Source organism: Phacochoerus africanus, chromosome 9 (genome assembly GCF_016906955.1).
Source record: "Phacochoerus africanus isolate WHEZ1 chromosome 9, ROS_Pafr_v1, whole genome shotgun sequence".
In the NCBI taxonomy this organism is placed as follows: Eukaryota; Metazoa; Chordata; class Mammalia; order Artiodactyla; family Suidae; genus Phacochoerus; species Phacochoerus africanus.
The window spans coordinates 57910938-57935388 of NC_062552.1; the positions used below are offsets into that span (position 1 = coordinate 57910938).

At 40.0% G+C, this 24451-nt stretch overlaps 1 protein-coding gene across 3 annotated transcripts in view; it reads right to left on the reverse strand.

Annotated features, from left to right (window-relative positions):
- The window catches only part of SCAPER (S-phase cyclin A associated protein in the ER), a 411590-nt gene that overhangs the window by 66384 nt on the left and 320755 nt on the right, over positions 1-24451 (reverse strand). For all 3 annotated transcript variants that reach the window (XM_047796974.1, XM_047796976.1, XM_047796975.1), the window contains 2 exons: positions 22657-22889; positions 12686-12841 (listed from right to left, as the gene is read on the reverse strand). In XM_047796974.1, coding sequence (XP_047652930.1) covers positions 12686-12841; positions 22657-22889 — 389 coding nt within the window. The remainder of the gene's footprint in view (positions 1-12685; positions 12842-22656; positions 22890-24451) is intronic.

Consider the following 24451-nt stretch of genomic DNA (forward strand, 5'->3'; position numbering starts at 1 on the left):
ATTCCAAAAGAATTTTAAAATTAAAAAAAAATAAATTAAGGTGTTCCCGTTGTAGCTCAGTGGGTTAAAAACCCGACACACTATCTCTGAGGATGTGGGTTCGATCCCTGGCCTTACTCAGTGGATTAAGGATCTGGTGTTGCAGAGAGCTGCAGAGTAGGTTGCAGATGTGGCTTGGATCCTGCATTGCTATGGCTGAGGCACAGGCCGTCAGTTGCAGCTCCAATTCGGCCCTAGCCTTGGAACTTTCATGTGCTGTAGGCGCAGCCGTAAAAAGAAAAAAAAAAAAGGAAGACTAAAAAAGGATGAAGTTATAGGAATGACTATTAAATCATATATGTCTATACCCACAGCACATGGAAGTCCCCAAGCCGGGGATGGAATCCACACTGCATTTGTGACCTATGCCACCCCTGCAGCAATGCCAGATCCATTAACCCACTGCGCCATAGCGGGAACTCCTAAATCCTATTTTTAGATGATAAAAACTAACTGCATATGTTTAGGATGAGAAGGAGGTAAGTGACAGGGGACTGGAATACAGCTTTCAAGGAGAAGTGGGGAAAAGACTTAGAAAATTAGCTGCTTAACCATTCAAATGAAGGAACAGTCTTGCTTGATTACCAATGAATACAATCAATTTTGACTGAGCTAACAGGAGTACAATGCACACAACCAGACAGGTTATCCTGCTCTACTGCACTGAAAAACTACACTGGAAGTACTAGTTCTACTACTCGGTGTGGCACTATGTTTAGGACACTGACATATCACAGAGTTCCTGAGCAAAGTAATTTGCGTAGGAAGTCTCTGAAAACAATGTCACCTGAGAAACATTTGAAGGAATTGGGAAACTTATCCCAGAACTGGAGGATATAAAGTTTGCCTTCAAACTGAAGAGGTATTATACTATTATTTATGGCCCCAGAGGAGAGATATTACCCGGAAGCAGATATTAGATAAACTTTACAGAAAAATTTCTAACAGAACACCCAAAAGTTAAATGGGCTGTTGGTGAGGTATTTATTACACTCCTCTCTGTCCTGCAAAAGTGGAGGAGCACATTTGCTGAAGTAGCAGAGGGCACTCAAAACAAAGCTTGCCATGGGACAGGATGATGTTTTTGATGATGTTTTTGATTCTGTTCAATTCTGAGGTATTATAACAGATGTATATGTATATATATATGTATATACACACACACACACATATATATATATTTTGTCTTTTTGCCTTTTCTAGGGCCTCTTCCTGCAGCATATGGAGGTTCCCAGGCTAGGGATCTAATCAGAGCTGTAGCCGCCAGCCTACGCCAGAGCCACAGCAACACCGGATCCGAGCTGCGTCTGCAACCTACACCACAGCTCACGGCAATGCGGATCCTTAACCCACTGAGCAAGGCCAGGGATAGAACCTGCAACCTCATGGTTCCTAGTCAGATTCGTTAACCACTGCACCACGACGGGAACTCCCACACACACTATATTTTATATATAAAGTAGATGGTGAAAATAGTTTGTTTAATGCATATCTAATTTGGAGCCCTGTTAGAAAAGAATGAGTGTGTGTTAACTTAGTGGAGATATGAGAGCAAGAGAAAACTCAAGGTGGAAAAGATGCATATGTAAGCACTATAAGATAGTTTGGCCATTTGGTTAGAGAAGAGGAAAAATATAAGGGGCAATTAAAGAGTGAGACTATCAGGAGGGTGAGGCTGGCTGATACCTGGAAAGATTTCCAAAGTGCCTGGTTATGGGTTTCAGGTGAACTCAAAGAGAAACTTCTGAGAAGGAAACCTTTCTGGGAAGAGAAGTGATAGATGAAAACAGATAGACACTCTTGCTGTTTGGGATCAACAACCTAGAACACGCTGGAGAAAGAGTAATTCCAAGAGGGAACCGATGAGAATGGAAGGAAAAGGGTGTGGGCCCTGAGAAGAAACTCTGGTCTCTGGCAGAGGTCTGAATGGAGGCCCAAGAAAGTGGAAGATAAAGAGGTGAGGGGCTCAGGAACCTCTGGAGACAACCAAAGGTGAGTGTAGGAACGGGCAGGGAGGAGGACGTAAGGTGACCATGTGGCAGCTCTGCATGACTGACAACAGTATATGGTCCTAGATCTTGGAACTGCGGGCTATGGCTGATGAATGTTTCTCAGATGGGACATTTCTGACCTCTCTATCTTCAGTTTTCTCATAGTCACTGTGAAGAACAAAGGGCCCTGTGCTGATTTTGGCTAGTTTAGCTGACATCTGGGGCCTGGTTTGTCTTTAGTACTTGGCAGTTAGGCTGACAGAGCTGTGCCAGAGGCTCTGCTGTGTTGCCAAATGAAAGCAATTACTCCTTCTAGGTAACTGGGAGGAGAAAACTGTCACGTCCAGGCTGCATAAGTCAGTGCCCTCCCAACAGATCTTCCCCACCTCCACTCCGGCTCCTCTGATCCATTCTACACAGAGTGAACAGACCCTCTTTTTACTTTTTAAGTAATCAGACCATGCTGCTCTCCTGCTTAAAATCCTACAGTGAGCTTCCTGTCACCCTTAGCATAAAACCCAAACTTCCACTCTCTCTGTCCTCATCTCCTAGCACTTTCTTGCTCATCACATGTCAGCATACTGCCTTCTCTGTTTCTGGAGTTTAGATATTTGGGAGTCACTGACCTCCTATTCTGCTCAACTAGAATACTCTTCCCTTAGATCTTTACAGAGTTGGCGCCTTCTTAGTTTCAGTATCACCTCCCCACAGAGGAATTCCATGACATTCCATCTATAAAAGCCCCTGCCCAAGTCACTCTGCTTTATTTTCTCACATTAGTATCACTACCTAAAATTATCTTATTTATTGTTTTATCATCTTTTTTTTTTTTTTCCCCTATGAGACTGCAAGTTCCATAAGAGTGGGTGTTTTGGTCACTACTGGATCTCTAATACCTTGACAAATGTCTGGCATATAACAATTGCTCAGTAATAGTAATTAGTAAAGATCTGCTAAAGTAACAGAAGGAAGAGTGGGAGAACTGGTCTCTGTGAGGCATGCAAAAGGCATGAAGGCCTTGGATGTCTCCTTACTTTTGGGGAAGAAGAACATGAGAGGTGGGCAGCCCTTCTTACTACATTAAGAGTAGGCCCAGTAAATGGGGCCTTGGCATAGGTCACACACTGGCATTTGATAAAGCTGCCAGTCACAGTTATTTCCTGAGTTTTTATTTTGTCTCTAGCCTGGTGCTAGGGGTCTGAAGGGGTGCAGCTAGGACATTTAGTCTCTCTCCTTGGGGAAACTTTTTCATTTGAAGACACAGAACATATACTCAGTACAATGGAACAAATGAATTAAAAGTAGACAGGTATCAAGTCACAGGTAGGTGCCATTTCTTATTTCTGAGGCATGTATCTTTGTGATTTAATTGGATAGGACTGGATTATAAAAGAGAGAAGTTAAAAATAATAAAGGTTTTGGGTCTTAAATATGACTAGAATCATGAGCAGGATAAGGTCATCAGGAGGAAGAACCAACTTGGAATGAAAGCCAAAGAGCTGAGAATCTGACATATTAAATATAAGTTCCTGGTAGAAACTACTGGTAGGAATTCTAAGAGGAAACGTTGGTCAGGGCCTTGTTTATGAATATGGTTTGTGCCTTAACTTTACTAGCTTCTGCCTTGATTCATTTTTCCTACCTATTTTCTTTTATTCTAATTTTTTTTTTTCATTTTTTTAAACATACTTCTGTAAGCAGTCTCAAATCTTTTTGGAACACAATAAATTTATTGTATCTTTTTGGGATACAATAAATATATATTGAAGAGCAATACAGGCAGGAGGTCAGAGTGACAGATGGACTAGGCCCCATATGCTCCTGTCCTATACAACGCTGTGAAGAATGATTAAATCCATGTATGTAATGTGAAGAAACAGGAATTGAGAAGCTAAAGAATCTGTAACTGGTCACAGAGCTAGGAAAACAGGAACTGCATCCATACTCTTCTGACTCCCAAAGCTCGTGCTTCAATATGACATTATAAAAGGATTTTCCTTTTGAGATCCTGACCCCCGGAGTCTTAGAGGCAGTGGACGTTCAACTGCAAGTGTATCCCAGACATACTCTGCTGCCCTCAGGCTGGTGAGCCTGCACACATGTTGAAAATCTTCCTTCATTATACCCAATCCCCTCTGGGAGCGTAGGGCAGGGAAGGCTGCCCCTAAATGCTGGCCTTGTGGGTTAAGGCTCAGACAGTTCCCTTTCTCTGGCACAGTGCCTAGAACATAGTAGACACACAGTTCGATTTGTAGTAAGGAAGTGATAATCTTTCTGTTCCTACAAGTCAGCTAAGGCTTTATTACCAGCTGTGATCTTTCAGAAATCTCTATACTACCATTTGCCCAACTGTGAAGACAGAGAGAGCCTAGAGGTTCCTGTTTCCGTATTCTTCTCACCTTCCAGACTTGAAGGATGGAGAAAGCCACTCTTCCTTATCAGTCTGAAGGCTATTCTGGACAGTGTGAGGACTGCTGGGAGATAACTCATGAGGAGCCCGGGCACATAAATGGTGTCAACAAGTGTTATTTCCTATAGTTCCACTTGCTTGGTCCTATTATATTTACTTCGTTCTCCATCTCCCAGCACCAGCAAGACTTGTGTCCAAGGACAGTGGCTAAAGATTCTAAGAGAAGGGTGATAAGATAATACCAAGTATGAGACAGATGAGAACAGGCCACTGGGAACACATTTATCTCTAGGGTAGGTTGGAATGTGGCAGACTGTGTCTTTCAAACACAACCACAGCAATATTTCTGGTACAATATCCTCTTCTAGGACCTGTACAGTGTCCATGAAGAGGTGAAGTCTATTCCTCCTCCCTTTGAAGCTAGGTGGGACTCTTGAGGCTGCCCTGATGAGCAGAGTTCAGTGGAGGGGACACTGCATGACTTCTGAGGCTAGGTCATGAGAAGTGATATGGTTTCTACCCGGCTCTCCCACTTGTCAGGATGCTCCTCCTTGGAACCTGCCACCATGCCGGGAGAAAGCCCAAATCAGACGGTGCAGAGAGACCACGTGGAAAAGTTCCCAGCAAACAGCCAGCACAAACTACAGACATGTGTGGACAAGCACTCATGAGTCCAACCTCCAGCCTTTAAGTCCTCCAACTGAGGCCCAGACGCTGTGAGACAAAGATGAGTCATTCTCCCTGTATCTTGACAGAATTCCTGACACATGGAATCTGTGAGATGAATAGATTGCTGTATTATGCCACTAAGTTTGGGGGTAATTTGTTATATAGCCATAGTAACTGGAACAAGAAGAAAAGCAAAGGAGGATATGCGGTCAGGTGAGACCAGATAAGCGTAGGGAGAAGTGTGGGGTTAGAATAGTCTGTATGCTGCCAAGGAGCAAGTATGACTAGTTCCTGGTAGGTAGCATTAGGGAAACAGATTACAGCCTGGTATGAGGAGAGGCTTTTAAAGCATTATCAGTGACAGAATAGGCTCCCGTAGTGAATAATGAGTTCCCTGTCAATGAAGATATTCAAATATAAACTCAAAGAGGTTACTGAAAAGATTCCAATCTGAATGGAAGACTGGATTAGGGTGACTTTAAGTTTCCTTCCAGTCAATGGCATGTGACAGCAGATTAGATCTGGGGTACAAGGAAAAGAGAAGAGACAGCGACGAGCCTGGAGCCTGGAGCCTGGGAGCCTAGTGACACTGCACATAAAGAGACTCTGAGAGGATTTTTAAAAGTTCTTTTCCACTTCTTTTGCCTCCACCTTCTACTGCCTCTCTCACATTCTTCACATGATAACTGAAAATATGGTTTTTTAGCATGTTTCTGCCCTGATCAAAGGCTTTTAATGACACCACTGCCACCATCACATTCAGCAGATCATTTTATATATCACAGTATTTTTTTTTTCTTTTTAGGGCCACACCCACAGCATATGGAGGTTCCCAGGCTAGGGGTTGAATTGGAGCTGTAGCTGCTGGCCTACACCACAGCCACAGCAACATGGGATCAGAGACGAGTCTGCGACCTACACCACAGCTCACGGCAATGTCAGATCCTTAATCCACTAAGTAAGGCCAGGGATCAAACCCACAACCTCATGGTTCCTAGTTGGATTTTCCACTGTGCTGTGATAGGAACTCCTCACAGTATTTTATTTTTTATTGGTCTTTTTGCCATTTCTAGGGCCGCTTCTGTGGCATATGGAGATTCCCAGGCTAGGGGTCGAATCAGCTGTAGCCTCTGGCCTACACCAAAGCCACAGCAATGCGGGATCTGAGCCGCGTCTGCAACCTACACCACAGCTTATGGCAACGTCAGATCCTTAACCCACTGATCAAGGCCAGGGATCGAACCCGCAATCTCATGGTTCCTAGTCAGATTCGTTAACCACTGAGCCATGACGGGAATTCCTTTTCCTTTTTTTTTTTTGGTCCTCACAGTATTTTTATATTTATTATCTCACTTGAACTTCCTAACAGTCTAGGAGGCACTAAAATCACTGCTACATATATCTCAAAATCCAGCTAGAGCAAGTACTCTGTTCATTTTTCATATTTTTCTGCTTTGATGTCTTTTCTTATGCTATTTTCTTTTTCTGTATTTTTCCTAACTCTAAACATGCTAACCCTTTTTATCTTTCAAGGCCCAGATTAAACTTAAGTTGCTTTAGAAAACAGCCAGTTCCTAAAATTAAGAGTGATTTCTCCCTTCTCTGAACTCCATCAATGATGATATAATAATCCAATACTTATGAGCCATTACATGCTGGGCTGTTTGCTAAGTGCTTTTCGTGTGTTATTGTCTATCCTCTATATCACTCTCTGCCTTATACCATGGATGTTTGTATATATATATTTTCTTCACTGGCTTACAAGGTCTTTGAGGACATGATCAACGTCTGAGTCATTTTTGCTTTCTCCCAAGCCTAGCACAGGGCCTGGCACAGAGCAAGTGCTACATAAATATTTGTCTAATGAATGAATGAATAATTCAGGCAGCAGAGTTAAAGTTTACCTTTGCTTGAACAAATGGTTTTTAAGCACCCTTAAACACTTGAGAAGCACTCATTTATATCCACATAATTAACAGGCAAAATTACAAATCATTCCTATCTTTTCATGATACAGGTTGCCAGGGACCTTGGCTGGAACCCAATTTGTTACGGATGTGAAAATGAAAACCACAAATACATATAACAACAAATTTCTTTGTGTGTAAAAATATTCTAGAATTCACAGTGGTCTTTTCCAACCAACCAGAATTAGCTAAATTTTACAAGCCTCTCTCTCTTCTGTGTAGTCATCGGGACTGTAAACTCTCTTACTTTGGATCTACTACTTCTTGGCCTTCTTGCTATAATACTTAGCATAGTTATGAATCTAGAAATGACTGTTGATTAAGTGAAAGGCCTGTGTTGGTTGCAATTTATAATCACTCATTACTCTTCTGATCCTATTAGTTTGGCTAAGGAGCCAGCACCTTAAGGGGGCCTCAGTGAGCTTTAGCCAATTATGGCAATTGAGTCACTGCCCTGTAATTTGAAAACTATCCTTTTTTTTTTCTTTACTTTTTGTAGGACCAAGAATGGAAAGCCAATAACAGTAAAGGCCAAATAGGCATTTGTGAAAGTCCTATTACAGATCGTCGAATTTTGTTGAAGTGATTTAAGAATTACAGCTTGTGAACAATCCCCACATTACAATTTTGGAATAATCCTAACATAAAATCAATCCTTTTACCAGGTCACAATGTCAATTTTTACTTAAATAAATGCAAGTTTATTGTTCAAAACCAAGCCTGGTACAAAAATCACCCGTTAGTGCTTTTCTCTCCCAGGCTGAAGGAGAGATTAAGGGCGTAAATTCTGACACCCAAATTGTTTTTCAGAAAACCCAGGTAAAAATTAGAAGATTAAGGGCACAATAGGAGAGTAGTGCAAAGGCAGACCTGCTCTAATCACTATCACAAAGGCCGGCTACCATGGACTGCAGAGTGTTTACTCAAAGTCCTGTGCTGTCAATTAGTGTAGTAATTATCTCAGGGTCTGCCAGTTCACAAGAGGCAATTTTTGAAGACCTCTCTGGCTCCCCTTTGTCTTTTATTCCAGGAGGTCACAAAAGGGCTTTGTCGACAAGCCTTCCTTGATGCTCTGGCTGGCTTCTCCTAGTAGCCCAAACAGAAATTATGTGAATTACTCCAATACAACAACCACGCTACCGTTCTCTCCAGACACAGCCATGACTTTGTGCGGAAACTATTTAACATATGTAACTAAGTGCTTTCAGTGGGTCACTGTAGTTTATAGTTTAGAAATATAATGTCCACGTAGAAATGGGAAGTAGTACAAAAGGGTCTGTAAGTATTAGAGGTAAATCAGAAGAGGTAGGAAAACTCCCTGTATTCCTGTAGCTTGATGGTACTCAGGACATGCTGGAAGACTGACGGATGAAAGGAAGAACAGCAATCAGGGATCATTCTCATCTGTTTCAGAGAAGCAGCTTACACTGATACTGCTAAGAACTTCCTAGCTAAATTAAGTCAGGAAATCACCCAAACCTTTTTTCTAGAATAATCTGCTTTTGTAGGAAGGCCTGCTAAATAGAAACATGCTGGGTAATTGAGGCTGGAGAAGGAAATTATATTGGGGAAAAATGGATTAAGAATTCTTAAAAACCACCAAGAGTTAGTCACTGATTTATTTAAAATCCAGTTGTATGTGTACACACAAATAATTATACTTCATTTTATGGGAGTGTATATATAAAGTTAGCTTTTATAATATAAACTTTACACACATGCCTATATGCACACACACAATCACACTTTGGTCTACTTAGATAATCCTTAGGCTTGTCTAGAATCAAACTCGTATTTCCTCTATGAAAAATCACTTGTCCCTTAATTTAGAGACTACACCATCTACCACTCAAAAATTTCAAGTGAGAAACCTGGGAATCATTCTGGATTCCTCCCTTTTACTTCCCATGTCATCCAGATAAATGCCATCTTACATTTATTTCATGTCCTCAATGTATCTGCTCCTATTTCTATTATCTCCACAAGCCCTCAACATTTCAAGAGCCTTTTAACTATTCCTTCTGCCTGTAGGCTCAGGCCATTCCAGTCATTTCTATGCTTTTCAGGAGTGATCGTTCTCTAAGAGAAATGTGATCTTCTTACCCTCTCAAACACCTTCAGTGGCCTTCCTCAACGCCAGCACAGCACATCAAGCTCTTGTCTCCCTTTCACCTCCCGAGGGCTAACACGTGTGGAGCTCATTTAATACCCAACACCCTGCTACTCTTCACAGTTGCCCTATTGTACACTACAGCGAACTGAACAGGAGACAATGTCTTGTATACCCCTATCTCTTTGTTTGGGTTGTTCCTAAAGTACACCCCGAGTCAAAGATACAGGTGCAAGTAGTCTGTCTGTGAAGAATAGAGAAGGCAAAGAGGGTAAGGAGAAAAGCCAATCAAGTATGTGTTTATGAACAGGTTACCACTGGGGTCCCTTTGAAAGGCTACAGAACACGCCTCAGGATTGTCCCTCTGAGGATTAATGGAGCTGGGATATTATCCACCAATTTATTGTTGGAGAGTCACTCCTGGGGGTATTAACAAGTAGCAAACAGCTACTTGTCCAGAGAATATCCTTCAGCATGGAAATACAAGAAGCCACTGACAAGTGACCTCCTGATAGGCCACAGGCACCAATAATTTCTGCTGTATCATTCAGTGCACATATTATGTGCCTTCTCCCAGGTGAATTCTTTACTCGTCTTCCTGGATCCTTTAAGGTTTAGGCCATTGAAACCTTTCTTGACCTTCTCTGGAAGTGCTTTACTTTCTTCTCTGTGTATATTCTCTTTATAGCTATTAATTTACAAGCCTGACCCCACCCAGACTGTGGGCTCCCTGAAGGTAGCCGCTTTAGGACTTAGCTTGATGTCTGGCCCAGGGCAGATGTTTAGCCAATAGCTACTGGACTAGGATATGACTGTATACGTTAAAGGGAAGAGGATCCTGTTTTCCATATGTGTAATTGAGAAAACCTTCAAAGAAACAAAAATGTATACCTATATATTTACAATGTATATTACTTTGAATAATATAAAGTCAAGTGTGTAGGAGGATGCACCAAGGTAGGAATCTTGGGTTCTAATTCAAGTTAGTTTGGTTCAGTTGCTTTCCCTATAAAAATGTGTGGCTTCTTTCAAGCTCCACAGACTTCAAGTGATCCAATCCATGTGTGAGTGAAAGTTGAAGTCTACAAACAAGCACATATGGAAATGTTTCTGGGTGTGATATTCATCTGGATTCAAGGAAAGAGTACAGGTGACAAAGATTTGAGATGCTGGCAGGTTTTTAATGGTGTATATACAAAGATGGGTGACAGATGGGTCTCCCGGCTAAGAGGATACCTCCCAGGAAGTGGCCTGGCTACTGCACAGAGCTAGCTGGGCAGCATGGCAGCCTCTAAGCTGGCAGGTACCAATGGCCCCAATGGAGCCCTGTGACTGCTGCCAGCCTCGGGGTAGTGTGGTACCATCCACACTTACTTGGGTCATAAGCCTACAAATAACCACTTCCTGAGTTCTCACTGAATCTCAGGAGGGTTGGCTCTGACTGCATTTCTAGAGGGAACAGACTAAGTGAATACTGACCACAGGCCATGCTTGGCATCCTTGACACTCAGATAGTCTTAATTTTCCTACATATGTGACTGGCGGTGAAGGGACTTGGGTAAAAATAAGGAAGAACAGGTGGGTTTTGTAGTTCTATGTATAACAGATTAGCAAATGTTGAAGGTCACTTCTGAAAAAAAATTCTGTTTAAAAATATTCTGGGAGTTCCCGTCGTGGTGTGGTGGTTAAGGAATCTAACTAGGAACCATGAGGTTGCAGGTTCGGTCCCTGGCCTTGCTCAGTGGGTTAAGGATCCGGCATTGCCATGAGCTGTGGTGTAGGTCGCAGACGGGGCTCAGATCCCACGTTGCTGTGGCTGTGGCGTAGGCCAGTGGCTACAGCTCCGATTAGACCCCTAGCCTGGGAACCGCCATATGCCAAGGGAGTGGCCCTAGAAAAGACAAAAAAAAAAAAATTCTGAAAGCAGATATTAGCATTGTGTATACATTCAACACGAACAGATAATACTTCTTTAAGTAGCTAGACTTCAGAAGTTTCAAATAATTTCTTTGAAAAATCTCTAAAAAGTATATAATTTGTATGCAGTGCTGTTTAGGATTTAACTACAAGAAAATCATTTTACTAAACATTCTCTATATGCTTGAGGGATATGTCATATTCCTATCAGAAACACTGAGTCACTACTGCAAATTATTCTTGGTAGGAGAGGAGAGAAAAGGACAAGAGGGGGTTTACTCTGACCCTCATAGAGAATCATTTTTTTTTTCTTTCAGCATGTGTTTTTTTTTGGGGGGGATCTTTTTTTAGGGCCATGCCCATGGCACATGCAGGTTCCCAGGCTAGGGTTCAAATCGGAGCTGTAGCTGCTGACCTACACCACAGCAACACCAGATCCTTAACCCACTGAGCGAGGGCCAGGGATCGAACCTGTGACCCCATGGATACTAGTCAGATTCGTTTCCCCTGAGCCATGACAGGAACTCCAAGAACTATTGTCTGTTTGTTTGTTTAATATTTATTTATTTTTTATGCTGTACAGCATGGGGACCAAGTTACACATACATGTATACATACTTTTTCCTCCCATTGTTGTGTGGTAATGTAAGTATCTAGACATAGCACTCAGTGCTACACTGAGTACTCAGTGCTCAGGATCTCATTGTAAATCCATTCCAAGAGCAACAGTTTGCATCTGTTAACCCCGAGCTCCCGATCCCTCCCACTCCCTCCCTCTCCCCTCGGGCAGCCACAAGTCTATTCTCCAAGTCTGCAGCAACATGGATGGAACTAGAGGCTCTCATACTGAGTGAAATAAATCAGAAAGAGAAAGACAAACACCATATGATATCACTTATAACTGGAATATAATATACAGCACAAATGAGTATTTCCACAGGAAAGAAAATCATAGAATTATTGTTTTTGAGGACAGTATACAGGGTAGAGTGAGGGGGTTTAAAGAGCCAACCAGGGCAGAAATAGTTGCTGGCACACTGGCTATAATTAAGATTACGCCCATGGGTCATGTGAAACTTCAGGGAGCTATTGATTTTTGATGGCTCCTTTCTCTTATTCATGGAGATAGCTTGGAAGAAAGGACAGAGGGGAAAATAAACTAGGAGGCTGTGACTGAAAGTATGCGAACATGATCACAGGCACTGTGACGCTGTGCCGTGTTGTGCTGAGGGCCTGGTCTAGGCTTTGTTACTGACTTGCTGACTCAGGAGAATCACTTGATCTCTCTGGATTTCGGTGGTGGAAGAGGGACTGGATGACGTCTAAGGTCTCTTGCACAAATTACAGCTTAAGTTTATGACACCAATAAGAAAAATAGGCTCTGACAGGACTTGTAGCCAGGGAAAATGGGACCTACTAGAGAAGTCTCAATATAGGAAGCCACGAAGGACAGAAGTCGCTCAAAGAAGAAAAGAAGCCAAGATGACCACCTACATCCCTATGAAATGACTCTAAAATGAGCAAAATCCAAAAGATGCTGCAAAAGTTGAGTCCAGTCTGACATCAAGTAGAGAGGCCTTACCTTCCGGTGACAGCAAAGCAGAGAGTGCACATTCCATGTAAGAGTCCTGCGGCATGCTGCAGAAACACGGCCATCTTGGGATTTTCATCCACTGGGCCTTGCACCGAGAGGAAGCAGCCACAAAGCTTGTCGATCAGACCTATGTTCACCACGTAGCTAGATGTGGGGAGAAATGTGAGTTATCAGTCTGTAGAGTCTGGCAACATCTTCACCTTCAAAGATTAATCTTAACAACATAGACCCCTCCAACAAGCAAACACAACACAGGTTTGAGTAAAGCATCTTAAGTAACAATTTTTGTAGATTTAATCCTGAATAATCAGCTATTTCTGTAAGTGATTCTCTTTTCTCTTTTGGTTATTTGGATGCTATGTTTTAAGAAAGATGAATGAAAATGATTTGATCATTCTCACTGGTCTTAAAGAGTTTGACAATAGTTGAAAAGATTTAAAATGATGTCTATACTCTTGAAAAGCAGTACTTCTCAAAATACTAGGTAGCTAAATGCACCAGAATGCACAAGTTCAGAAGATAAAATAATGCTACCCAGACACTCCTGTTATAACTTAATGCTGTGTAGATTCTCTTTTTAAAAACCCCATCACTATTAGGAATATAACAAATAGTGATGGAGTTCCCGTTGTGGTGCAGGGGAAACAAATCCAATTAGGAACCATGGAGTTGCAGGTTCGATCCCTGGCCTCTCTCAGTGGGTTAAGGATCCCGAGTTGCTGTGAGCTGTGCTGCAGGTTGAAGACGCGGCTCAGATCTGATGTTGCTGAGGTCAGCAGCTGTAGCTCTTATTCGACCCCTAGCCTGGGAACCTCTATATGCTGCAGGTGTGGCCCTAAAAAGCAAAAAAAAAAATAAATAAATAAATAAAAAATAAAAAAGAGTATAACAAGTAGTGAGAATTTAATTGCCTTCTCTTTCGCAAAAGTACTAGTCCTGAGAGTTGACAGTAACATTTAAGAAGTCATTTCCATCTTTCCAGTCCATTAAACAGCTTTCCAGAGTGGTTTATCAAACTGGACCAACGAAAGTAGCTCTTTATTAGCCCACAAAGCAGAAATCATTGAAAATACCTGAAGACTATAAATGACCTTATAGATAATTCAGCCTCGGTTGAGAGATTTATACTAATTTAGTGCTACTGCCTTTACATGTATGAAAAGCACAGAAATTCAAATATAACACTTCTGAAAATCAACACATCTAAACTTTCAGCAGTATGTGCAAAGGAACAGATGCTTCTGCTTGTAAGTGCATTAAAAATCTCCATCACTATTCATTTACTAATATAAATAAAAGGAAGGAGAATTTGATGAATAATTTATATCTGGAGCCTCTTCTAAATTTACTATTTACAAGGTATTAAAGTTCCCTTTCTCCTTTTACATTAGGAAATGTATTCACCTGGGTTACGGAGCATCTCCTAGGGTTTTCAAATTGGGAAGTATGAAATGATGACTACCAGCCCTATTTTCTTACAATGGAGGAAAATGACATATTGACATATTGAACTCTAGCCCCATAAGTCACTGCATGACCTTGGGCAAATTACTTTGCCTTTCTGTGTCTGTTTCCTTTTCAATGTAATAGACTCCTACTACAAGGTTCTTGTAATAAGAGACTGATAGCTAATACATGCAAAGAACTTGATAAATTTTATTATTAGTTTTATACTAGGGGTGATAATAGCAGTATTTATGAAATAGACATATGCACACTTAACTAGTCATAAACACAATGTAAATGAAGACAACACAAAATACCAGTTCACAAATACCAGATTGACAAAAATTAGTGTGTTAACACAAGACACTGGTAAGGATATAAGGAAATGGAATTCCTATCCTTTATTGATGAAAAGTGAAATCTGTATAATTACTTTGGAGAACAACTTGGTAAAAGTGAACACACATTTATCTTAACATTCGTAAATTGATACTGAAGGCATATAAACTTGAGAAATTCTCACACAGGTGCAAAAGAAGATTTCTATAAAGATATCCACTATACTATTGCTTAAAATAGTGAAAAAGTAAAAACCACTGTCCTCAGAAAATGGGTAAACAAGCTGGGAATTTATTCATTCAATAGCATCTGTAGAGCAGTTAAAAAGAATTCATCGGATTTATATTTATCGATCTAAATAAATCTCAACAACATACGATGTGAAAACAAATTGACAAAGCAGTATGATAGCATTTATGTAAATTTTAACTATACAAAATAGAAAGTAGAATATATTGTTTGTGGATATATGTAATATATACACATACACACGTAAATTTATATACACACACATATATATTTACACACATATATTACATACACATATATAATATTTTTATAAAAAATCCATGGGAACTGTATATACACAGTCTAACATAGTGATTTACCTCCTGAGAGAGAGTAAGGGGAAAGAGATGGAGATGGGGAGTTTGCTGTATCTGCAACATTTGGTTTCTTGCCAATAAGAAAAAAGATCTAAGACAATTTAGAAAAATGTTATCAGTTACTGAAGAATGTTGCCAAGTTGATACATAGGTATTGATATTTTGTTAGGTGTACACTGATATACTTCATCATGAAATAACAGAAAACATAAATATTTAAAAAGGCAACAATGGGAATTCCTTTGTGGTATAGTGGGTTAAGGATCCAGTGTTGTCACTGCAGTGGCTCAGGTCAGCCACCGCAGGGGCTGCAGCATGGGTTTGATCCCTGGCCCTGGAACTTCCACATGCTGCAGGTGCAGCCAAAAACAAGAAGATCAGAATTTGTAATTTGTAAGATGAAGTGTTAATATTAGTCTTCTCAGGTTTATCGAAATGCATTTGACACATAACATTGTGTAAGTTTAAGGTGTACAATGTAATGATTTGATGTATGTATATATGGTAAAAAATAATTGTTTTCTAGTTTCACACCACTGTGATTGGAAAAAATCTTGATATAATTTCTATGTTCTGGAATTTGCTGAGACTTGTTTTGTGGTATAATTCATCCTAGAAAATGTTCCATGCGCATTTGAGAAGAATATATATTCTGCTGCTGTTGGATGGTGTGTTCTATGTATGTCTGTTGGGTCCATTTGACCTATAGTGTTGCTTAAATCTGCTATTTCCTTATTGATTCTCTGTCTGGAAGATCTATCTATTGTCAGGAATGGGGCATTAAAGTCCCCACATATTATTATATTGTTGGTTTTTTCCCCTTCATTTAGTTCTGTTAGTATCATTTTTCTTTTTATGGCCACACCTGTGGCATATGAAAGTTCCTAGGCTATGGGTCGAATCAGAGCTGCAGCTGAAGCCCATGCCACAGCCACAGCAACATCAGATTGGACCCCCATCTGCAGTCTACGCTGTGGCTTGCAGCAATGCTGGATCCTTAACCCACTGAGCGAGATTGAGTGACACCCTCATGGACACTATGTCAGATTCCCAACCCACTGAACCACAAGAGAACTCCAGTATCAGTTTTATATATTTAGGTGCTCCAATGAATACTGGGTGCATAAATATTTACAACTGTCATATCTTCTTTGTGGATTGACTGCTCTTTCATTATATAATGACCTTGTTTCTTTTAGCCATTTCCAGCTTAAAATCTATTTTTTCTGATGTAAATATAGCTACTCCTGCTTTCCTTTGGTTACGATTTCCTTGAAATATCTATTTCCATCCCTTCGCCCTCAGTGTGTTGTTAAAGCTAAAATGAGTCTCTTATAGGTAGCATACTATTAGATCTTGTTTTTTAATGCATTCAGCCACTCTATGTTTTTTGATTGGAGAATTTAATCCATTTCACTTAAAGTAATTATTGATTGCTAAGGATTTATTGTCATTTCATTATTTTCTGTTTTTTTTTTTATCTCTTCCTCCCTGTTTCCTCTTCTGCTATATTTCTCTGTGATGTGATGACTGTTTGAGGCAGTAAGCTTTGACTTCTTTATACTAATCTTTTGTGTATCTACTACAGGTTTTCCTTTGTGGTTACTATGAGGCTTATATAAAACATATTACATCCTATTTTAAGTGAATAAGAAGTTTGATAGCATACAGAAACTTTATACAATTATCCCTCAGTGTCTATGGGGGACTGGTTTCAGGACCCCCTGGGTATCAAAATCTACCAAAGTCCCATCATTGGCCCTTCATATTCTTAGTTCCACATTTGCAGATTTGACCAATCACAGATTGTGTATTATTGCAGTTTTTATTGAAACAAAATGGATATAAGTAGACACGCACATTTAAAACCCATGTTGAGTCAACTGTACTTTTACTTCTCCTCCCTCATATTTTAGATTACTGAAGTTATAATTTACATATTTTTATAGTGTTCATTCAACAGAAAATTACCATAGCTGTGGTTGTATTAGTTTCATTTTTATTTTTCAGACTAGCTTGTAAGGGAATTATGCACCACCATTACAATACTAGAGGATCTGATTTTGACTATACATTTACCATGACCAGCCAGTATTATACATCCATATGTTTTTATCCTATTAATTATTATCCTTTTATTTAAAAACTTAAAAAAAAATTTTGGCCATGCCTAAGGCATGTGGAAATTCCCAGGCCAGGATTGAACCTGTGCCACAGCAGTGACAATGTTGGATCCTTAACCACTAAGCCACCAGGGACCTCCATCATATTTTTCTTCAAACTTGAAAATGCCCTTTAGCATTTCTTATAAGGCATGTCTAGTGGTGATGAACTTCTTCAGCTTTTGTTTGTTTAGGAAAGTCTTCTTCCTTCATTTCTGAAGGACAGAATTGCTGAGTATGGCATTCTTGATTTGCAGTTTTTTCCCTTTAACATTTTGAAAAGCTGTGCTGCAAGCTGGGCTTCTTGATGAGGTTGGCTGCTGACTGTGCTCTCATGTTGAGCAAGGTCGCTGGCTGGCCTCTCTGTTTGTATCCCGTATTTAGGTGGGTCTAGAAATTGTTTCTGTGGTTGGGAAGAGTCTTTGTCTGGGCTCCTTTGTGGGATGAAGCTGCAGGTTAGGCTCTGTGGTTGAGTGGAATCACAGGTAGGCTCTGAGGTTGCCCAAGGTTACTGTTCAGTCTCCTTGGTTATGTGGGGTCAGAGATTAAGCACAACAGTCAGGCAGGGCTGCTGGCTTGGCTCCTGGCCTAAGCAGGGCCATAGTATGGGCTTTGCAGCTGCCTGGGTTCTCCAGTTGGGCTTCATGGATATCAGGAATGAAGGTGATGCTGAGCAAGAGGGCACGGATGATTATTTGCTTCCTGCCCAGGTTGGGTGGTAAAACAAGCTCTTTAGCCAATATAGCTGGGGATGGGGGGACTCTAATCAGGGAAAACTGCCAATCAAGAACCCTGGCTAGACACAGCTACTGGCTCAATTTCGTAGATGGGCAGAGCTGCTGCCTGGGATCTTTGCTTGGGGATCACTATAAGCAGGAATGCAGTCCATCAAGATCTGAGTGCTGACTGCTTTGGTGGCTTCCCTCACTCCCATCCCCCTTTCTATGTGCTACCTGCAGATTCCCCAGTGATCCCTGTGAGGTAAGACCCAAGTAGAATGTCCCACAATTTTGGGGGAGCTGGATGTTCACCTTGGGCTCCCTCTTCCCAATGGAGAAACTGCAGGCTTGTGGCAGCAGGGGGTGTGTGGGGGGGTAGGGGGCGGCCTCAGTGCAGTGTTGTGCTGGCCTGTGGGAAGGGTGTTGTGGTCAGAGTGCAGCTGCCCTTCTTACCCTTCTAAAGTGGCACTTCTTGATCTCTGAGGTCCGGGGGCGATGCTTTAGTCTCACTCACTCCCTGCATTCTCAGTTTTCACAATGGTGTCTTGTCAATGGATAGTTGCTAGCTGGCCTTCTTGTGAGGCCATCTTGTTGATGACACAATCACTTTAATAGTAATGAACTACGATCTTGTAAACAGAGAGTTACCACAGGGTAATTCTGATCCAGACAAATAGGAGCATCATCGATAGTACTGGGGTCCACTTCATAATACAGGATGGTTTGTTGTGCTTTAGCACATTCCATCCATAACACAGCAAAGTTCTAGAGACTAAAAAACCCAAGATCAAGGTGGTGACAGGGCTGGATTCCTCTGAGGTCTCTTTTTAGCTTCTAGGTGGTGCCCTCTTGGCATCTCTTAATGTGGTTGTCCCTCTATGCATGTGTCTAATGTTCTTAATATACAAAGAGCTTTTACAATTTAAAAAGTCAACACTTTCAATAGAAAAATGCAAAGTACATGAATGGACAACTCACAAATAATAAAAATTGCCAGCGAACATTAAAAATTGTTCAATATTACTAATATAAAAAATGAAATATTTTCACCTCTTGGTTTGGTTAAGACTCAAAAGAATGATGATATCCAATACTGTCTAGGCTAAAGGTATAAGGACATACTCTTATGTAATCTCCGTGTAGGACATTTTGGCAATATGGATCAAAATCCTTAATTCATATTCTTTGACCCCAAAATTATACTTTTCAACATTTATTAAAAGAAAATAATCAATTGTAGGGAAAGATGTTACTTACAGTGTTATTTGTACTGGTAAAATACTAGACTAAATCTACATAACTAATAATAGGTTCCCTGAAGCAAATCCACTGCTACATAATTAAATACCTAGAAAGGCAATAAAAATTACTTGGCAAGTTTCTGTTATTTGGAAAAAAAATTAAAAAATACATTTTCCCAAAGAATACATACAAATGACCAATAGGTACAGAAAAAGATGTTCACCATCACTAATCATCAGGGATACACAAATTAAAACCATGACAAGATAACATCTCTTGTCTGTTAGAATGGCTATGATAAAAAACAACAAGATAATATTGGCAAGGATGTGGAGAGAAAAGTGAACCTTTGTACACTATTGGTGGGAAAGTACATTCGGAGAGTCACTGTGAAAAACAGTATGGAGGTTCCTCAAAACAGTAGAAACAGAACTACCATATGATTCATCAATTCCACTTCTGGGTATATGCTAAAGAAAATGAATCACTATCTTGAATAGACACTTGCATTCTCATGTTCAGTGAAGCATTATCCAGAATAGCCAAGACAGAGAAACAACCTAAGTGTCCATCAACACATGAATGTAAAGAAAATGTGGTATATATGCATAATGAAATATTATTTAGCCATAAAAATAAGGTAATCCTGCCATTTGTGATAATATGGGTGGCCCTTGAAGGAATTATGCTAAGTGAAATAAGTTAGACAGTAAAGGACAAATACTGTATGTTCTTACTTATATGTAGAACCTAAAAGAGTAGAACTCACGGAAACAGAATAGAATGGTGGTTGCAAGAGGCTGTGGGTGGGAGAAATGGGGAGATGTTGGTCAAAGGGTATAAACTTCCATTTACAAGATGAATATGTTGTGGGGATGTAATGTATAGTATGGTAACTGTAGATAACAATACTGCATTACATACTTGAAAGTTGCTAAGAGAATAGCTCTTAAATGCTTCAACACCCACTTATACACACAAACACAAAAGGTAATTATGTAAAGTGAAGGAGGTGTTAACTAACGTTATTGTGGTAATCACTTTGCAGTACAGATGTGTATCAAATCACCACCTTGTACACCTTAAATTTATACAATGTTAACATGTCAAGTGGTTTATCTTATACTTACACAATGCTGGATGTCACCTCTATCTCAATAAAGCTGGAAAAAATAAAACTGCAGAGCTTCAGGGTTAATCCAATTCCTGAGTAAGTTTTAAACCAGTATTTTTTCAAACTGCAATTTTCTTCTAATCCTACAAATATTGCTTTCCTAGAACTATGCTAAAACACTTGAAACTATCAATATTTTCATCTTACAGAAAAAAATTATGATGTTTGATGGCCAAATAATATTATTTGGATATTTTATTAAAGGTCTTTTTACTTGTTTTTGTATCCCAGGACCTTGTGAACTGTCTGGCACAGAGTGAGTATAGGTGACTATACTGTGAACTGATAAGTATCTCTGAGTATCCCTTAGGTCTAGAAACTTGACTGAATCATGTAAACTAACGAGAATAAATACTGTTATTACCTCACCTTTGTAAAACATCCTCATGCCTCTACATGTCAGATAAGGAACAGAAAGAGACATATGACAGGGTGATGTGCCTTGTTCCAGGTCTACCTCAGGGGCACAGGCCAGAGAATGGTGCCAAAGACCATGCTGGAACTCTTTCCACCCAACTTTACACGCTAGAGATATTAGCCGACAAAAAATGCCCAGGTTATAGCAGGGAGTGGAGTAAGATTTCCTGTCAGTTCACATCTGAGAAGGTGAGAAAGAAAGCATGAAAACAATTACCCATGTTCTGTTTGCTTCACAAGGCTTATTTGAAATAAGGCTTGTGGTTCTATATATAGAAGCATCATCAAGCCAACTAAGAATGCATTATCTACAAGAAAATAATATCTACCAAAAGCAATTCAAGTCAGATAGAATAGCACGGTTTTGTTCTGAATACTGTAACTGTCAATCATCCTTTTTAAGTTACATGAGTTATTTGGTTTGGCAGATTACCACTGTTATTTTTTCCCCTCCAATACCTTCTTCCTTTACGAAGGATCTGGTATCTATAATAATGTATGTGAAAACATATGTGCTTTCTTCTGGAAGGCCCACTGGAATTGCACTGAAGCATTTGGCCAGGCCTTCCACCTCATCGCAGCTGAGGCATTTGGCTAAGTTGCCTGGATGACCAGAATGTAGAGTTGCTGCATCATACAGTAGCCCAGGGGATAATGCTGGGACTGAATGGCCTTCATTAGCAGAGAGGGCTAGGCTCTACAATGACCAAAAGGACATGGGGAAATTGAATGGGATCAAGCAACTGAGAGAAAGGCCAGGGAGAGTAAAAGTCAAATGCTATGTGATAAATGGTTGTGGACCCAAAGGGCCTAGTACTTTCCAGCAATAAATATGCTTGGGGAAAGAGGGCAGGCAGATGGAAGGGACAAGTTAACAAAGTAATCAAGGGTAAGAAAGATACTGAATGAAACAACTGTTTCCAAGAAAGCACTAAAAGAGAACAGAGGAAATTTATGAACTGTGAAAGAAGCACATACAGAAAAAGGCATTCTTTTTCTCCTATTAACCTACTATAAGCTGCAGAGAGTAACAAATTGTGTGGGTTTTGGAAGTCAGAGATGAGTGCAGATCACAGAGGAGTTTCTGATAGGTGGGACAGGTAATTGATTAACACCAGATGGAACCCTGTTGGGAAATTAAATGTCCTACCTGATTCCAGATTCATAAGGGAAAAAGGATTCAGCTGTCAAAGTAGGAATAAATTTCCCTGGAGAAAAGGTGACCTTATAAGGAAGCAGGGGTGACCTTAAACAGGTGTCAGGAATTGCTACATTTGTGTGGTAGAAAAACATATAGGTGTTGGGATTCCAACTAGACCTGAGTTCTAGTCTCAACTCTCCTTAACTTTTAAACTTATTCATTACATAACTCTGGGCAAAGCACTTAACCTCTCTGAGCAATTTCCTCACCTACAAAGTCTGGATTAGAAATCCTACACTTAGAGGACTGTAAAGCTTTTTACTATAATACATTACACATAATAGGTGCTCCATAAACAATAGCTATTATTATTGCTTTAAATCTAAACCAAATTTACCACCAGAGACAAGCTGAGATAGGGGGATTCTTCGAAATTTTCTGAGTTGGAATGAGGTGACTGCAAAAAAGTTATAAAAGCTTGGATACTACATATTTTAATATCAAACACCTAAATTTAAGAATGACAGATGAGCTCTAATGATACTGCTTTTTTATTAATAGGATTTTCACTTTCTCTACAAAATGTGGTATATTTTCTACCAGGAATTTGTGGATGGTGTTGTAAGAACCATTGCCATCACATGAACCCTGAGATTTAAATTATTTTAACATTATTTTTTTAAAGAGAAAGTTTTAAGAAATCTAGAAATTTACCTGATCAGGTCCTGAACTCGACTGTTAAAGGCATCACCTTGGGAGGGTTTGTTTTTCATTTCCTGTGTTGATATTTTTGGTGTAGTTGGCTGGCTGTTTCCATCTGGTCGATGAGCAATCAGGCAGCCAAAAACCACAGCACTGACTTTGAGAAGTCCAGTTGTCAAGCCTTCGAAAACTTGCTTATTTGTATTTCTTCCCAAAATAGCATTATTTTCATCTGGAACATAAACCTGATGGAAAAAAATACAGTAATTGTGTTTCAATAAAAGTACCAAAAAGTGAACAAGAGATGATATATAAAATGTCTGGAATCATAAATAATTTTGAACTTCTAGAGGTGGCTATTTGCATGTTTGAGTATTAGTTTCAAAGTCAGACTGCTGAGTTCAAATTCCAGCTTTGCCCCTGCGAGCTGGGTGATCCTGGGCAGGTTGCTACTTCCAAGCTTCAATTTTTTCATTTATCAAACAGGGATAATGACATTACCTATAACAAAGGGTTCTTGTAAGGATTCAATGAGTGAATACATATAAAATGCTTAGCTCATGCCTAGGCATATAATAAGCACTCAATAAATATTATTTATTCAGTTAAATAAAGTATATTAAAATTTTATATAAACTCAGAAAATGAACCAATTGGTAAACTGATAGCACTATTTCTCAAAGTGAATTTTTAAAATATCTAATCTAAATTCCTCTATTAGGGTAAAATTTGCATTTCTTACTACAAAATGGTTTTCTTAATACAAAAGGTCATATTTAGCTATGTTTATTTATAGTTTACAGGAAGTGATGTGCTTGTTAAAAGTTGGCCAAAGAGTCAGAACCTGGGCTCTATAGCTATAAGATATTAGAAATGTTCCTTAACCTTTCTGTGTCTGTTTTCTCAACTGTTAAGTGACAGTAGTCATAGTACCTAATGAATCATTATACGTAAATTCTTACAACAAGGTCTAGCACATAGGTAAGTCCCACAAAAGTGTCATCTGTTACTGCAGTTGCTACTCTTACCAATATTCCTACCATTACCAGGAGTAAATGCTACTATGTATGAACATCAGCTCTCAGAGAAAGATGACTAGATTACATACTGGCTAGATATGTAATCACCAGGCTGGGAGCACTATGCCTTGGCCTATGATGCTGGCTACATAAGGGTTACCACTTCCCATGGAGCAGAGGGGCCCTTGAAGGCCTTGCTACCAAGAAAGGGGCAGAGACAGTAAGTTAAAGGTGGGGAGGAAGGAAGTCAGGATTTGGAATCAGATGGCAGTTCATTCAAGCTCCAGTTTCTCCTCTAGCAGATCACGTGGTTTAACATAAATATTTCCTATTTTCAGCCTTTGCTTCTGTATCTGTCTACCTGTTAGGACTACTATGAAGTTCAAATAAGATGGTGAATGGGAAATCACTTGGTAAATCATTACACTTCACAAATGCATTTAACTTAAGTAATAGTAGCCTTTGTCTCATTCTCACTCTACCTGCGCCAATTCTATTGAAAGAGGAATAAATGATCATTTGGATTCAAAAGGGAGAGCTTTAAAAATATGAACAAATATCCTCTTTCTTTCTTTTCCTTTTTAGGGCCACACCTGTGGCATATGGAAGTTCCCAGGCTAGGGGTCGAACTGGAGCTACAGCTGCTGGCCTACACCACAGTCACAGTAACGTGGTATCCCAACCTACACTTTTGCCCCCAATGGAGACAATCAATCTTCCTGAAACCACCATCCTCCTGCTCTAATCCAGACTGGTTGCTCTCTAGGCCTACTACACAGATCTCACTT